General features: G+C 46.3%; 1 protein-coding gene across 4 annotated transcripts in view; it reads right to left on the bottom strand.

Annotated features, from left to right (window-relative positions):
* Positions 1–16909, bottom strand: part of WSCD2 (WSC domain containing 2) — a 129982-nt gene that overhangs the window by 13189 nt on the left and 99884 nt on the right. For all 4 annotated transcript variants that reach the window (XM_021675540.2, XM_021675537.2, XM_021675539.2 and 1 more), the window contains 2 exons: positions 13991–14155; positions 4403–4603 (listed from right to left, as the gene is read on the bottom strand). In XM_021675540.2, the coding sequence (XP_021531215.2) occupies positions 4403–4603; positions 13991–14155 (366 nt within the window). The remainder of the gene's footprint in view (positions 1–4402; positions 4604–13990; positions 14156–16909) is intronic.

Below are 16909 nucleotides of genomic sequence, written 5' to 3' on the forward strand. Positions count from 1 at the left end.
GCATCCCTCCAAAATCACAATAGATATCCAAGCTGTTTCAGCAGCAGATGTTTGGCCGCCTTGCCTCCTCCTATGGCAATGCTTCCTCCCTTGAAACTCCCAAATGACTTCCTTGGAAAGAAGAAGAAGAAAAATTGAAAACCAAAGCTCTCGATTAACTCAGGATTCCTGATAATTGATCGCTGCCTGCAAATTGGTCAATAAAACCATGGAACATTGGTAATGAGTGCTATTTCCACCAGAACTGTCGTACAGGTGTGCCTGGCAGGGCACAGGCTGGCCAGCCTCCCCTCTGTCTTCTTGTTGATGGAAGGAACTAGGGCCTGATTAATAGCTTAACTGTACTTAATTCCCCACAGAATCATTAAACACAGTGTCTGTTTCATTAAACAGATCCAGGACAATTCACCTTGTATAATCATATCACATACAATTTTGCTCTGAACTCACTCTAGGGAGATTGTAAAATTAACACTATGGAACCAAAAGCAGGTTGCGGGTGGTGGTTGTAGGAGCCTGGACTGAGATGTAACTGGGAGGGGGACAGGGCATGGTGGGGTAGACACACTCAATAGCTAGGTGACCTTGGCTCTTACAGGGTGACTTTCACATTCTGTGTCACTAAGGGCATCCAAAAGCAGCAGTTCTCAAACCTTAAAGTGCCCATGAAGCGTCTGCGGAAATCTTGTTAAAATGCAGATTCTGATCCAGGAAGCCTGGGAGAGGGCTTGAGATTTGCTTGCCTAAAAATCTCCCAGGTGATGTCCATGTCGCTGATTCACAGGCCACACTTTGAGTAGCAGGGTCTTATAGCAAAAAAGAACCCTCCTTCCAAGAGAGCAAGGGTTCTTTTTTTTTCTTGAGACAGTCTCACTTTGTCACCCAGGCTGAAGTGCAGTGTCGCCATCTCTGCTCACTGCATTCTCCACCTCCCGTTCAATCTCAACCTGGGATAACAGGTGCCCGCCAGCATGCTCAGGCAAATTTTTGTATTTTTAGTAGAGACGGGGTTCCACCATGTTGGCCAGGCTGGTCTTGAACTCCTGAGCTTGTGATCCACTCACCTCGACCTCCCAAAGTGCTGGGATTACAAGCGTGAGCCATCGTGCCTGGCCGCAAGGGTTCTTAAACCAGGGTGCTCGTTCGAATCACCTGGAGGGCTTGTTAAAACACAAATTGCTGGAGCCCTGCTCCTAGAATTTCTGATTCAGTAGGTTTGGGGTTGGGCCTAAAAATGTGCATTTCTACCAAGTTCCCAAGGGATGCTGATGCCACTGATTCTGGACCTTAAAGCAAGAGTCTCAAACTCAACCAGATGGTGAATGCAAAGGGGAGGAATGGGCTGAATGGAGACTGAGTGCTCTGTTCTTTGGGGAAGGCTCTCTGCCAGAGCCCTTGCACACCTGGGTCAGGCCTTGGAGGGGGCACTTGGAGAAGATCCCTTCCCCCATCTCAGGCTCATATGGGACCCCAGGCCCCCAATACGAGAGGAGTGTGGTGGTTCCCCTATCCCATACTCCCTGAAGTCTCTCCATTCAACCTGTTACAACTCCTTCCTTAGTGTTGGTTTAGAGCTCCCGGCTGTCTTGGATAAGGAAATAGAGGCGAGATGGGTGGCTCTTGGGAATTGGGAGACTTGTCTGAACCTAATACAGGGTTCAGGTTCCTCTTCCCCTGAAAGAGGAAAATATCTGAATGTACCAGAGGGTCAGCAACATCTCAGGGCAGCAGAGCCTGATGGTTAATGCCTGGGTTTGAATCACAGCTCAGTCATTACCTAGGGCCTTAGCCAAGAGACTTGTCTCTTCCTGGGATGGTTCTCTCACCTGTAAAATGGGATGTACTGATGATCATTGCCTTTCTTACCTCCCGTGGGCCTTAGAGAGTTTAGATGAGATAACAATCATGAAGTACCCACAAGAGCTTCCCAAGTAAGCCTCTTTTCTGTTCACTTGGTACAGCAGGGTTCCTGGGAGCTGGAGAACTGGATCCTAGGACTTGACCAACCTTGGTGGTCTCTGCTTCTCTCTGGGCCTCAGTTTCCCCACTAATCAATAGGAATCAGTGGCTCCCAGCCCTCCTGCACATTAGAAGCAGCTGGGGAGCCTTAAAATAATATTCATACATGGGGGTGGGGAACAACACACACTGGGGCCTGTCGGTGTCGGGGAGGGAGGGCATCAGGAAGAATAGCTAATGCATGCTGGGCCTAATACCTAGGGGATGGGTTGACCTGTGCAGCAAACCACTATGGTGCACGTTTACATATGTAACGAAACTGCACATCCTGAAAATGTAACTCAGAACTTAAGATAAAAATTGAAAAAAATATATTGATGTCCAGGTGCCACCCAGTAATAGTCCAGGGTGCAGCCTGGGCACTGGGGTTTGCCCACTCTCCTCTAGGGACTCTAAGGAGCAGCCAGCACAGAGGCCCACTGGGGTCGCTGATGTCCCAGGTCTTTTCCAGCTTTGACAAGAAGAGTCTGTGCTCTTAGGACAGGGTACTACCATTTGCACATATGGATGTCTCAGCCTAGCCACCAGTGTTTGCTTTTGGTTGATTGTTCTACAAATAAATAATTCAGAGGTCTCTCTACCCCTGGGCATAAATGGACAGATGTCACAAACTGTCCAAGCTTCCACCCCCTCACTGAGAAGAGGAGCAAGGGAGGGGGAGGAACAGACAAGCAGCTTAAGTGAACTGGGACCCAAGGGGCAGGCCCAAAGGTTTTAATCATCGAAGTCAGTGTTGAGGGTGTTACCGGTGAATTGCTTTGGTCCTCTCTGGGGAGGGCCTGGAGTATTGGAGCAGCCTGGTTCCTGGAGGCTAGATGAGCTGGGGATAACTCACATTTACAGAGCACCTGCTGTGTGTTGGGGGCTCTGGACTGGGTGATTCATAGCCACCAATAGTTCATTTAATCCATTATCACAGCGCAGTGCTGAAGAGTGTGGGCCCTGGAGCAAGACTCCCTAAGTTCAAATCCCAGCTGTACCACTTCATGGAAAAACTCCTCCTAACTCCAGCTTTATTAAGGTATAACTGATATACAAAAAACTGCTTATACAATTTAGTGAGTTTGGCTTTGTGGATACACTCATGTTACCATCGCCATAATCCAGGTAATAAACATTTCCATCATTTCTGGAAGTTTCCTTTTGTCTGTTTTGTTTGTTTTTGTGTACAGTAAAAAACACCTAACGTGAGATCTACCCTCTTACTAAAATGTTAAGTGAAGAATACCTTCTTGTTAACTAAAGGCACCATGTCGTACAGCAGATCTGTGGAACCTACTCATCTTGTATAACTAACTTTATGCGAATTATACAACCCCCTGTATCCCTCTTATCCTAGAAAAGCTCCTTAATCTCCCCGAACCTAGATTACCCCATCTATAAAATGGGGACAATTATCGTGGAGATTTAAGAAGTTCGCCTTTTCCTAAACCCTCAGTAGATGTGACTTTCATTATGGTGATGGAGATCATCCTATAATGGATCTGGTACTTTAGGCTGAGAAGGTTAATACTCAAAATGGCAGAAATTGGGTTTGACTTCAAAGCTCTGGCCACTGCCCTGGGCGACCACTCTGCATTGAAATGTTGAAGCACACAGCCCTCTGTCACCTAGTAAGTGCCAGAGCTGAATCTCAAACCCAGGTCATCTTAGTAAGTTCCATGCTTGGGGGTCAGCACAGGCACTTCCCAGCTGTATGATGTGGGGCAAGTCACTTAACCTCTCTGAGCCTCCTCACCCAGAGTCCTTGGGAGTGTTCATTGAAATGATGCCCTGTACCTGTGCTCTTAGGACCTCGTGGCAACACAGCCACTGACCTGGGGCTAGATTCAGTCTCCTGAAGCTCTTTAACAGGTTTCCATCAATTCCACATCAATTTCGGGAGCATCTCCAACATCATGAGAGTCACACCTACTGAGTGTTTGTAAAATTCTTAAAGCCTCACAATTTTATAATCTTCACTTTATAGATGGGGCCATCTAAGTTCAGGGAGGTTAATGAGACCTTCCGGGAGGTGGTAGAGCTGAGATCTGAACCCAAAGAGCCTTTCTCCTGCACCCACGGTTTTAATCCCCCGTGAGATGCAGCAGCCCGGCTCACAGAAGGTGATGCTTGCGGCGGGGGGCGGGGGGGGGGTTTGTGGGAGGCGCCTGCTCTACTGGAAGCAGGGACTGGAGCATGACGTGTGCCCTCCAGGATGCCCTCCAGGGTTCCTCGCATGAGGCATCGCCTCCTGTTGACCACGCTGGTACGGTCCGGAGCACGTGACCCTTCCACCACCTCCTGCAGCCCGGGTCCCCTCCCCTCCCCTCCCCGCCCCGCCCCGCCTCTCCCCTCCCGGCTTCTCCCCTCCTCTCTCCGCCCCTCCCCTCCCGAGCGGTACCTTTGCCCTTCCAGTGGGCATGCGCGGCAAAGCCTATGTGGCCACCGTATTTGCGGTTGAACTCAGCCATGAGAGCTTTGTATGGGTTGCGGATGAGCAGGATGGCGGCATCGAAGGCCTCTATCTCTTTCTGGCCGCTTTCGTGCGTCTTGATGCAGATGGTCCGTCCGCTGCGCCAGTGGTCCCGCTCACCTTTAAACCCTTCCCACAGCCAGAGGTGAGGAACAGGACTGGTGAGCCAGGGAAGCAGGAAGCTCACCCCACTCGCTTCTGGGCCACCTCAGGAATCCTCATGCATTTGTTCACTCAATCACTCGCGCATTTATTGAGCACCTACTATGTGCCAGGCACTATGCTAGGACCCTGGGATTAAAATGACTTACAAAACATTCACAGATCTTCAAAATCATTCACAGGTCTTCCTGTTTTTGAGAGTTAGGTAATTCAACTAGTGAACACAAGTAAGTGCAAAACCTCTGCCCTGGTGAGTGCTATGAAAGGGCAGTATTGATGCTTGGGTGCTGGCTAGGCACAGTGGCTCTCACTTGTAATCCCAGCACTTTGGGAGGCCAGGGTGGGAGGATAGCTTGCTCCCAGGAGTTCGAAACCAGCCTGGGCAACATAATGAGACCCCATTCTCTACAACAAAAATGTAAAAATATTTAGCCTGGTATGATGGCATTCACTTGTAGTCCCAGCCACTAGGGGGTGCTGAGGTGGGAGGATTGCTTGAACTAGAAGGTTGAGGCTGCAGTGAGCTATAATCATCCCACTGCACTCCAGCCTGGATGACGGAGTGAGACCCTGTCTCTTAACAAAAAAGAAAAGAAGCAAAAAAGCCTGGATGCTATGAGAGGGGCCAGACAGTCATGTATTGGTGACCCCTCTTTGTGGGGGTCAGCGTCCCTACCTCATCGATGATGGGGATGACTTCCTTTGGCCCATGGAATAGGGGTGGAAGTAGGTCTTCAGCACAGTCTCAAGATACATCGTATGTTTCTGCTTACTCTCCATGAGGGAGCTCTGCTATCACGGTGAAGGGACATGCCCTGGGGGTGGGGGATCCACCCAGATGAAGCCAGACACATAGAATAGACATGGTCCCAACCTGCAGCCTGGAGATGGGCAGCCCAGTCAGCTCAATCAAAATCACTCATCTAGTCAAGTGGCATCCAGAAAGGTTTCCTGGCGGAAGAGGTGCTTAAGCATAGAACTGAAAAACGAGGAGAAACTTACTAGCTCAAGAGAGCTGGGAAAGGAGGGCCAAGGGCTGGGAACAGCAGGCACAAAGGGCCTGTGATGGGTAGGAAGAAATGTGTCACATACGACTGACTGCAAAGAGAATGCAGGTAGCAAGAGGGGAGCATGGGGCTGGAGAGGGCTGTGGGGTCTATGATGAAGAGGCCAGCACTAGACCAGAAAGACTGGGGAACTCTTAAGAGGATTTAAGCAAAAAGAAAAGGAATATGATCAAGTTTTCCTTTCAGAGGCTGAGGAGCTGAGAGAAGTTTTGTGCAGCTGGAGACTAGTCTAAGGCCTTTACATATATTAAGCAATTCAATCCTCTCAAAAATTCTGTGGGGAATTTTACAGATGAGGAAATTGAGGCAGAGTTGTCCCATAACTCTCCCAAGTTACAGAGCTACAGGAGAGGCAGAGCTAAGATACAAACCTGGGTTATCCAGGCTCCTGGCACAGATGTGTCCTTCACCCTCTAAGCGCCCCTTAGCTCATGCAAGCTAAGGCATTTGGATACTATATTAAGGCCAGGTAGAAATGTTATTGTACTAGGCCTTCAAGATACTGGCTGTGTTTACAACTCAGTGAGTCATTGTGGATATTGTGTCACCTCTCTGAGCCTCGGTTTTCCTCATCTGTAAAATGGGTCCATGCACTTTCTCTCTCACAAGGGCATTCTGAGAAATAAGTGAGGCCCACAGTAACACTTCAATAAATGGCAGCTAATGCAGAATAGGACTTAGGGTGAAATCATGGACTGAGAAGCCGCTCCATATCATCAAACCTTGGAGTATAGTTTCTTCCTTCCCTGTTGTGCTCTGGCTTTAAAGACGGATGGAGTTGAAGACTGGCTTGATATCTGTTTCTGTTCCTGGAGACAGGGGTCCAGAGAGGTGCAGCCTCCCTCACAGGGCCACTGAGCAGAAGAGCCAAGAATGGAATGTGATTTTCTCAATCAGGTTCCATTCTGGGACTAGCCAAGTCAAATTGCCTGGGATTAGCCTAGCCTTGCAAATTAGCACTGGCCCATCCCCATGAGAATATATTAATCCACAGCCTTTGAGGCCGATGGGAGGCACAGTGTCATGGAAAAAGTCTCCTCTAGAGGAGAATGAGGACTAGGATGTGGGGGCTTGAGAGAGCGAGAGCTTGGGACATAAATATTTATGCAAGGCAACACTGGATGTAATTTCATGTCATGTAGTCTTGTAGATCTCTGCATGACATGGACAAAGGGCTTTCTTTCCATGATTTCATTTTATCTTTACTAAAATCTGTTTCACCATGAGGGCAGCAATGGAAAACACAGGCAGGGGGTATACCAGAACTCACACAGGGTCTCAACTAGGAAAAATACATTGTCAGAAACAAGGAAGGACGGTCAAACTATTTTAAATCAGCTCCATGCATTGTGAGACCCAAGTTACATTTCTATTTGTTCATGATGGGGTCAACTTAGCACAGTATTTATCAAGATTAAACACAAAACTAAACAGAAACCCAAAAATACCTAGAAAAGCTGTAAAGATTGGGAAAGATCTGTTTCATATTCCAGATTCTGGTTGCTTGAAGAGTTTGTCTATAGGGAGTACTGCAAATGTAGAGGAAATTCCATTTAGCAGAACATTTCCCAGAGAGGGAAGAGTACCATGTCTGGAAGGAACTTTGGAGAAGCCAAACGGAATGGGCCTGCCTGAGGAACAACAGACAGTTGCTCAGTTGTCCTCTAAAGAGGGCCTGTCTAGGTAACTGAAAGGGAATCGTGGGTGCAAGCTTCCTGCCAGAGTGGAATCGCTGGACTCCGCCACCAGGGTGTCCCCCTCTCCACTGTCCTTGACACATAGGACCCGGCATCTCCATGACATAAACATGGTATATTTAAATCGTATCTTTTAAGAGTCACCAAAATATCAGCTTATCTTGGGCACCCATGTGACCCTCAAACTCTAAGGGGCTGCCCAACTGTCCCAGGATTTGGAGAAACAACCTTGTTCCGTGCCACAGAGAGAATAAGACATGTTTTCCCCTTCTCTCTTCCAAATCTGTTACTATAGTTGCTTGTGCAGAGAATGCACATCTCTGCCACTTCCCTTCAACCCCACAATAGCCCACCCCCTATTCCTATCCCCATAGCCCTCAGGACAAGGGCCCCAGCTCTCAGAAGGGCATTCTAGGTGCTTTGCCAAAACCCGTTCTGGATGCCCCTTGTACCTTACACCCCAGCCCCACTCCCTCCCTTTTCCCTATCCAACACCATCAAACTATTTGTATTCACCCATCACACTGTGCCATTCTCCTCGTCTCTGTGCATGGCGTGGCCTCTGCCTGGGACAGCGTCCTTTCCCTCCCTTTGAGTAAATCCTATCCATCTTCTGCACACATACCTCGAGACTGAGTTAGAAAAATATAAAGTGCCTGTCACAGTGCTGGGCCCATTGTAAATATTAAATAAAGGCCCATGATGATTAGAATTGTTGACAGTGACGTGAATATATTCATAATAATAAGGGCTATGATGAAGGAATGTCTGGGGTACAAGGAGGGTAAAGGAGGACTTGTTAAGTCTGCCAGAGACACTGCAATGGGGAATTTGACCTGCAGCCTCAAGAGATGGTTTCCAGGCCAATAGACAAGAAATAAGAGTGGGGGCTGTGGGGATTGACATCCCAGATTTGCACGTGCAAATCTCCGGCACATTACTGAACTACAAAGAGCTCATTATACCTGGAGTCTGAGTGGGGCTGAAGAACTTTGGCCCAGTGATGGCAAATGCAGCAAAGGGTTTCATGAAGTTCAGCATCTTTCAGCTGCAAGGTGGTGTGGGGAGAGACTGGGCAGGGTTAGCTAGATTGGCTGATGCTGTTGCGGGGCAAGAGGCCCTTCACTTTGTCTGCACCCCACTGCCAGCTCCTAGCTCCCAGGGAGAGTTCAATGTTAACTGCAAGGGCTCAGGCTGCAGGAAGGATTTTAAAGCTCCTAATGAAAAGGCAGCTACATTCAAAGACTCAGCTGCCTGTGACCAGCCCACAAACACCTGCCTGTCTCAGTATGAATGAAGGAAGTAGCTAGTAACTAGACACAGCTTGAGGCAGGGAATTGCCACAGAGGGGTTATGTTTTCTTTCCATCTTTTTTTAAAAATCAAGATTTTTAAAAAAGATTCTAGTAGGTGTCTCACTCCATTAGTGACTAATTAATATCTCCCAACACTAGAGTATTAACAAACACAGGGCAAAGATGAATTTTTGGAACGTTTTAGGTCTGGAAGTAAGAATGCTGAGTTCTTTGTCTAGGGCCGGAGGTCTTGGCTCTGGTTTTGCATTGGAACCCCCTGCGAGCTTATTAAAAACTCCAACACCTGGGCCCACACCTGAGAGTCTGATGGTGATGGGCTGAGATGCAGCCTGGGTGTCAAGACATTAAAAGCTCCCTGGGCAATGCTAATGTGTAGTCGGAGAGCAACTCCCTTTGCCTTTGCCTAAGTAACTGACTGTCCTGGTTACATAGCATTTAAAAAGTGTCTATTTTACACCAAAGGCTCACTCATATTATCTCACAAGCATTATCTTGTTATATTTTTTGGAAAATCTCTGAGTTCAGTACTGATATCCTCATGTAACAGATTAGGAAATTAAAGCTCAGAGAGGTGAAAAATTTTGCACAAATTCTCATAGCTGTTAAGTATCAGAGTGAACTTTCAGACTGAAAATTAGAGCTTCTGACTCCATCTTAAGATTCCATTTCTTCTTCTCTGACATTAGGAGGCTGAGTTAGATCAGATGGTGAATTCTTGGTGTATAGACCACCGTTCCCCATTCTCCGCTTACAGCAGGCATTACTACTAGATTAAGGCACTTTGTTTCAGAGAGAATAGAACCTCGGAATCTTTCTTAACACATCATCCTTAAGCAAGGATTCATTGGAATCACACTAGATGAAACCCATTTTGATCCCTGAACTAAATGATTCTGAAGGACCCTGCTGTTTGTGATATTCTGGGATTGTATGAGTAGGGTTGCTGCCACAGCCAGGAGAGTTAGAATGTGGGCCAGCCATGGCATCTGTTCTGAACTTGCATTCCCCAGTTTCTGCTCCAGGACAAGCCAGATAGATTCTGGAATATCCCAGTGCTCTTCCCAGCAGCTCCCACAAAGGCAGCACCTCACAGGGGTTAAGATCATAGGGACTGCTGACAGCCAGCCCTGGGTTTAAATCCTGATATAAGCATGCAATAACCTCAGCCTGGAGCCTCATATGTAATAGGTACTTAATAAACAACTTCTCAGACCAAAACTGAAAATTAATAAATATATAAAAAGTTGGGATTCTCAAGCAGATTCCCCTGCCTGACCCCTACCAACCCCAACCATCAGCCTATCCCTCCTCACCCTTCTTGCCATTTCTCCCCCAGCCTCTGCCTCGCCCAGCCTCTGCCTCTCTCCTATGTCTTACCCTGAGAAAGACATGTGCCTGGCTCTCTCTGAGCTAGGGTTCAGGAATGACTGTCTATCAGCACCAAGCTGTGCCTGGCTAGTGCCTGGCACCCAGACCAGAGTACCCAGAGCCAACATTTATTGATGATGTTGAATGTGGCCCAACACAAATTCGTAAACTTTCTTAAAACATTATGAGATTTTTTTTGTTATTTTAATTTATTTATTTTTTAGCTCATCGGCTATCATTAGTGTTAGCGTATTTTATGTGTGGTCCAAAACAATTTTTCTTCTTATAGTGTGGCCCAGGGAAGACAAAAGATTGGACACCCCTGCTTTGAAACAACCTCATGAGGTACATACTCTTAGCTCTAATTTGTGCATGAGGACACAGAATCAGAGAGGTATAGTAACTTGCCTAAGGGCACACAGCCAGGAAGTGGTCTTCGGCTGGTTTGCAGACACAAAGACCATGGCCAAGGGCTGTTCCACATGTAGATGCAAAGCCTCCTTGCCTCCCTGATGTCTCCCACCATGCTCAGGAGAGGGCTTCATGCCCAAAGGGGCATTTCTTTCTTTTCTTTTTTTTTTTTTTAAAGAAAAAGAGAGAGAGAGAATAGGAAGGAGGAAAAAGAAGAGAAAGAGAGAGAGAGAATGGGGAGGAGGGAGAAGGAAAAGAAAGAGGGAGAGAGAATGGGAGTATTGCTTTCTTGCCCAGGCTAGAATGCAATTTAGTAATGGGTATTGAAAACCTCTTTTATACTGATAATTATACTTAATGATGTAGTCAGGAAGGAATAAGGGAAGAAGATAACAAACAAACAGCCAACCAATATTTAATTTAAACCTATGAAATGCTATGCGATTACTGAGGAGTGATTTACTTCCAATTATGTAGTCACCTTTGGAATAGGTGTGAGGTGGTAATGTATGTTTTGTGTATTTGAAGTGGAGAGTTCTATAAATGTTTATTAAGTTTACTTGTTCCGGGTCTGAGTTCAAGTTCTGAATATCCTTGTTAATTTTCTATCTCGTTGATCTATAGAATCGTTAGCTCTTCTTGTTGCATTGATCCTTTTGCCATTATGTAATGTCATTCCTCGCCTCTTTTGATCTTTGTTGCTTTAAAGTCTACTTTATCAGAGGCGAGAATTGCATCTCCTGCTTTTTGTTTATTAGTTTATTTTTACTCTCTGTTTGATTGGTAAATCTTCCTCCTTCTCTCTGAGTCTTTGTGTATTGTTGCATGTAAGATGGGCCCGGATGCAGCATACCGATGGGTTTTGGCTTTTTATCCAATTAAAATATATATAAGTTTAATACCGGTGTTTGATGCTAGCTGGCTGTTTTGCCCATTAGTTGATGTAAATTTTTTATTGTGTTAAAGTTCTTTGCTTTTTGATATATTTTTGGAAAGGCTAATATTGGTTGTTCCTTTATATGTATAGTGCTTCTTTCAGAAGCTCTTGTAAAGCAGGCCTGGTGGTGGTGAACTCTCTAAGTACTTGTTTGTTCGCAAAAGATTTAATTTTTCCTTCGCTCATAAAGCTTAGTTTGGCTGGATAGGAAATTCTGGGTTGAAAGTTCTTTTCTTTAAGGATGTTAAATATTGGTCCCCACTCTTTTCTGGCTTGTAGGGTTTCTGCTGAGAGATCTGCTGTAAGTCTGATAGGTTTCCCTTTATGGGTAACCTGACCTTTCTCTCTGGCTGTCCTTAGTATTTTCTCCTTCATTTCAACCCTAATAAATCTGGCGATTATGTGCCTTGGGGTTGGTCTTCTTGAAGAATATCTTTGTGGTGTTCTCTGTATTACCTGGAGTTGAATATTACCCTGCCTTGCCAGGTTGGGGAAATTTTCCTGAATGATATCCTGAAGAGTATTTTCCAACTTGGATTCATTCTCTTCATCACATTCAGGTACACCTATCAAACGTAAATTAGGTCTTTTCACATAGTCCCATATTTCCTGGAGACTTTGCTCATTCCTTTTCATCCTTTTTTCTGCATTCTTGTCTTCTCGTTTCATTTCACTGAGCTGGTCCTCGACTTCTGATATCCTTCCTTCTGCTTGATCAATTCGACTGTTTAAACTTGTGCATGCTTCGCGAAGTTCTCGTGTTGTGTTTTTCAGCTCCATCAATTCACTTATATTCTTCTCTAAATTGTCCATTCTCGTTAACATTTCATCAAACCTTTTTTCAAGGTTCTTAGTTTCTTTGCATTGGGTTAGAACAAGTTCTTTTAATTCACAGAAGTTTCTTATCACCCACGTTTTGAAACCTGCTTCTGTTATTGGAACACACGTGTAATCCATTAAGCCTTGTTCCGTTACTGATGAGGAATTGCAATCCCCTGTAGAGGGAGAGGCATTCTGATTTTGAGTATTCTCTACCTTTTTACGCTGGTTTCTTCCCTTCATTATATATTTGTCCGTCTGTCGTCTTTATAATTACCGACTTTTTAACTGGGTCTCTGACGTCCAACTTGTTGATTCCCTGCGCCGAAATCTGAGCAATCCACTGAGCCGGCCAAAACAGCGGTGTTAAGATTGATGGTGCTTTTCTGCCCGGAATCTCCGGACTCTGCACCAAGAACTGGCGTGCTAAGGCACCAGCAAAACCGCCACGCCGGCCACAAGAGTCGCCCTGGCGACCCGTGGAGCTCCTCCACTGGGAATCTCCTGGTCCGTGAGCAACTAATATTCGTCTGAAAGTGTGGCGTCCTCTCGTTCTTTGCGCTTTCACTGGGAGGTACGTGCCCGAGCTGCTAATCATCAGCCATCTTGGATCTCTCTCCCCAAAGGGGCATTTCATCCATGATTTCTCGTTCCTCAGTAAGAAACCTGGGAATTTCTTTCTTTCTTTCTTTTTTTTTTTTTTTTTGAGATGAAGTCTCACTCTGTCACCCAGGCTGGAGTGCAATAGTGTGATCTCAACTCACTGCAACCACTGCTTCCCAGGTTCAAGTGATTCGAACTGATCTTAAACTCCTGACCTCAGGTGATCCACTCACCTTGTCCTCCCAAAGTGCTGGGATTACAGGTGTCAGCCACTGTGCCTGGCCAGAAACCTAGGAATTTCTTACCTGTGTGATAGAGTAATAAAGATGTGGGCTTTGAAACTGGGAAACACTAGAACGCAATCCCCGATCAGCTTGTTAAAAAACACGTTGTGTGACTTTGGGCAAGTTATTTCTCCTCTCCAAGCGTCAGTTTTCATTTCTGGGAAAGAGCATCATTATTGTACCTCGCAGGGTTTCTATGCAGGGTTAAATAAGAATACGCCACCTGGCCACCTACTAGGTGCCAAGAGAACATCTTTGGCAATCTGAACCTACGTGAGTCACCTCACACACAGCTGGTGTTCCACAGATGCATGTTGGGACACCTAACTTAGGAAGTGCATCCAGAACATTCCAGGGCTCAATAAACATCTGTGAATGGAATGAAAATAGATTACCTACATTGTGAATATTGTTGACTTAAATGTGGAGAGGACCCCTGGTGTACAGTAGGTGCTCAATAAATGTCCCCAGAGTGAACACGGTTCTTGTACCTCTATTACATCAAAGAGTTGCTGGTCAGTAAACATCTGTGATGAAGTACCAGCACACAGTAGGTGTTTAAGGAATGTTTGTGGTGACCTAAATGGAGGAAAGGTACCCAGCACATGATAGGTACTTGATAAACGTCAATTATTGAATAGATGCTGGTGGAGTATCCAGGACATGACTCAAGAAATGTTTGTGGGGCATAAAGGAACGGGGGGAGTACCAAGCATGCAGTGAGTCTCAATAAGTGTGCCTGGGAGAGTGGCACACAGTAGGTACTCAAGGAGGAGTATTCCCATACCCTCCACGTGGGGACCTTCCCAAGCCCAGGGAACCTCCTGCTCTGCCCTCCCTGCTGTCTCCTCACCTTTGTTGTAGAGGGAGCCATCGAAGTAGTAGCTGCCGGTATAGAAGCCTGTGGCCAGCTCAATGAGGTGGCGAGCCCATGTGTTGCCGGCACCTGGGAAGCTGGCCAAAGCAATGAGCTGCTTGGACTTGCCTGGCAGGAACCTTCTGTCCATGCAACGGTTGTCTGAAAAGGGTGGGGCATGGACAGAGGTCAATGCCAGGGGCAGATGGAGCCTGTCTGAAAGGGACCAGGGTATGAGCCCTACCCCTGCCACTTCTCAGCCAGGTGATCCAGTGCACAGGACACTTGCCTGGGTCACGGGAAAGCTTCCTTGGGCCTTGCCTCAGTTTCCCTATCTGTAAAATGAGGGAGATGGTTCCTCCCTCATAGGGTTGAGGTGAGTGTTAAATGGGATAATGATGGAAAGGGATAAACACAGTGCTTAGCCCATAGTAGGGATCCAATGAAAGTCAGCTAGGAGGGTGAATCTTCTCTCCAGCCTCAGTTTCCCCCCAGCAGGGCAAGTCTTTCCCATTCTCCTGTACCCTTTCCTCCAGATTGAAACCGTCAATGGCATCCATTTTATATTTTCCATTATTCTTGTATTTTGTGGGCTCTGAAAAGCCAGAGAATCAGGAATATCCAAATGGTACTCACCACCTTCCAACCCATTTTACATATAAGAAAACTGAGGGCTAGAGAAAAATAATATCTATGCCTTTTGAGAATAGGATGCAGTCCAAGGTTCTTATCTTTGCCTCCAAGCCCACGTGGTTGGCCTCTGCAAACTCAAAGGCCCATTCTAATCCACTCCACCACATGCCAGCCACCTGGTTTCTCTATACTTCCTCTTCTGTGCTCTGTTTCATCCTGACATAGCGCCTTCATGCATGCTGTTCCCCCTCCATTGCCTCCTACCTGCCTTTGCTTTTTGTACTTCAGCTCTCAGTTGAATGAGTCCATCTGTCTGTCCGTCTGTCCTTCCTTCCTTCTTCCTTCCGTCTTTTCTTCCTCCCTGCCCTCTTTTCCTGACTCCCTGAGCTGTCATTAGTGTGTTACTACATCCATCTTCTTCTATTGTTGATCACACTTGCAATTCAGATAATTATTCATGCAATTAGTCGTGTGGTCAGAAACCCTGCTCATATTGTGTTTTGCTGATTCACCAAAACTTTCCACAATATCTGGTATACAGCAGGTACTTAATAACTGCTCCTGGGATGGATGGGTGAATGGGTAGAATGGTGAAGGGGTGGATGACAATAATATCATGTGAGGATTACATGAAACAAAGTGTGTAATATGTTGATACTCTAAAGTGCTCAAAATGCATACCTATTATTTTTCTCTAGCCCTCAGTTTCCTTATCTGTAAAAAGGGTTGGGAGGTGGTGAGTACCATTCAGATATTCTTGATTCTCTGGCTCTTTAGAGCCCACAGAATGCCATTACCATCAGAATTAACAGAAAATACAAGCCCCAGCACCTCCCACTGCAACCCCAGTGGGAGCTCAGAAAGCACAAGCCTTTCTTTTGGTCACCTCAGTTGCAAGGGCAGCTGAGGGAAGGCTCAGAGCAGGGGGAGCTGGAGCAGAAAGGAAGATGAGATCCCGGCCTAGAGGCCCCAGGTCTCAGTGCTGCCTTCTTCAGCAGGGGGCAGATGATCTTCACCCTTATTTACTGTCCAAGGGAAGGCAGGCAAACCTCCCTCACTTCCCCTGGCCCCTCTCCTCCATCTCTCCTCCTTCTGAGGGAAGCCACCCATCCCCTGCTCATGTGTGCAGTCCATATTGCCTCCCTTCTCTTCAAGCTCCTTGCTCCTTCCGTCCCCCAATACCTTCTCTCTATCAGCCGGCTCAGTCACATTAGCACTCAAACAGGAACAAATAGCTCCATCATTTAGAAAGAGCCCCTTCCAGCGACCACCAGCTCCCCTTCACCCTATCACTGCTGCATTGCCAGCAGAGTTGTCCATGTTCCCTCATGTTTCCTCCCTTCTATCTGCTCCTTGGCCCTTGCACGTGGCCTCTTCCCTGCTCACTGCCCCAACCAGTTATGGACAAGGTCCTCACTGACTGCCCCATGCTCAGTTCAACAGACGGGCTCGCCTCACGGCACAGGGGCCGATCACTGCCTTCCATAGGTAATTACTTCCCAAGTTTTTACTAGGGTCTTTCCTGTTCTGCATTAGCTCCTGTTTATTGAAGTCTTACTATGAGCCTCATTGATTTCACACAAAAGCCCTTTGAAGGAGAGGTGTGAATTCCTAGATTTAAATTCCAATTCTTTCACTTACTTGCTGGGTGACATAGGAAAAAAATGATCTATCTGAGCCTCAGTTTGCTCACTTGTAAAATGGGACTATTAAGCAGTGATGACAGCCTGAGGTTGTTTAAGAGAATGAAACTCATGAATGAATGCAGTGTTAGAGTAAGACAAATACGCTGGAAGTGCCCATAGAATTTACTGTGGTTTCTGGTGGTGTTGCTGCTAGCTGGGGGTTCAGCTCTCTTCTCCTGCTTGTTTAATCTTTGTTCTGAGATGAGCAGATTTAGGAGAAAATAAACCAAGAGACATCTATGTTGAAGCCAAGTAAGCTTCTGGGGATGGTTTTCACTGGAATATACTGCAGAAAGGAACCCAGGCACAGGGGCTTTCTAGAATATGGTTATGTTTTATAGTTTGACAGGGGAGTGGATTACCCAGTTGACATTAACCAGTACACTTAAAGTATGCGCACTCCACTCTGTGGAAATGTTACTTTAGAAAAGCTAATATTGAATTATAACCAATGACAACATCCTGAAGTACAATGATGTTTGCGACTTACTTTGCAAGGCACCAAAAATTAGGAAGGATTGAGGGAGGCGGGAAATGGAGAGATGGACAATAAAGTAAATACAGCAAAAGTTAACATATGTCACAGAATCTATGGAAT

The sequence above is a fragment of the Aotus nancymaae genome, unplaced genomic scaffold (assembly GCF_030222135.1).
Source record: "Aotus nancymaae isolate 86718 unplaced genomic scaffold, 86718_ANA_hifiasm-v0.15.2.pri h1tg000021l, whole genome shotgun sequence".
NCBI classification, from domain to species: Eukaryota; Metazoa; Chordata; class Mammalia; order Primates; family Aotidae; genus Aotus; species Aotus nancymaae.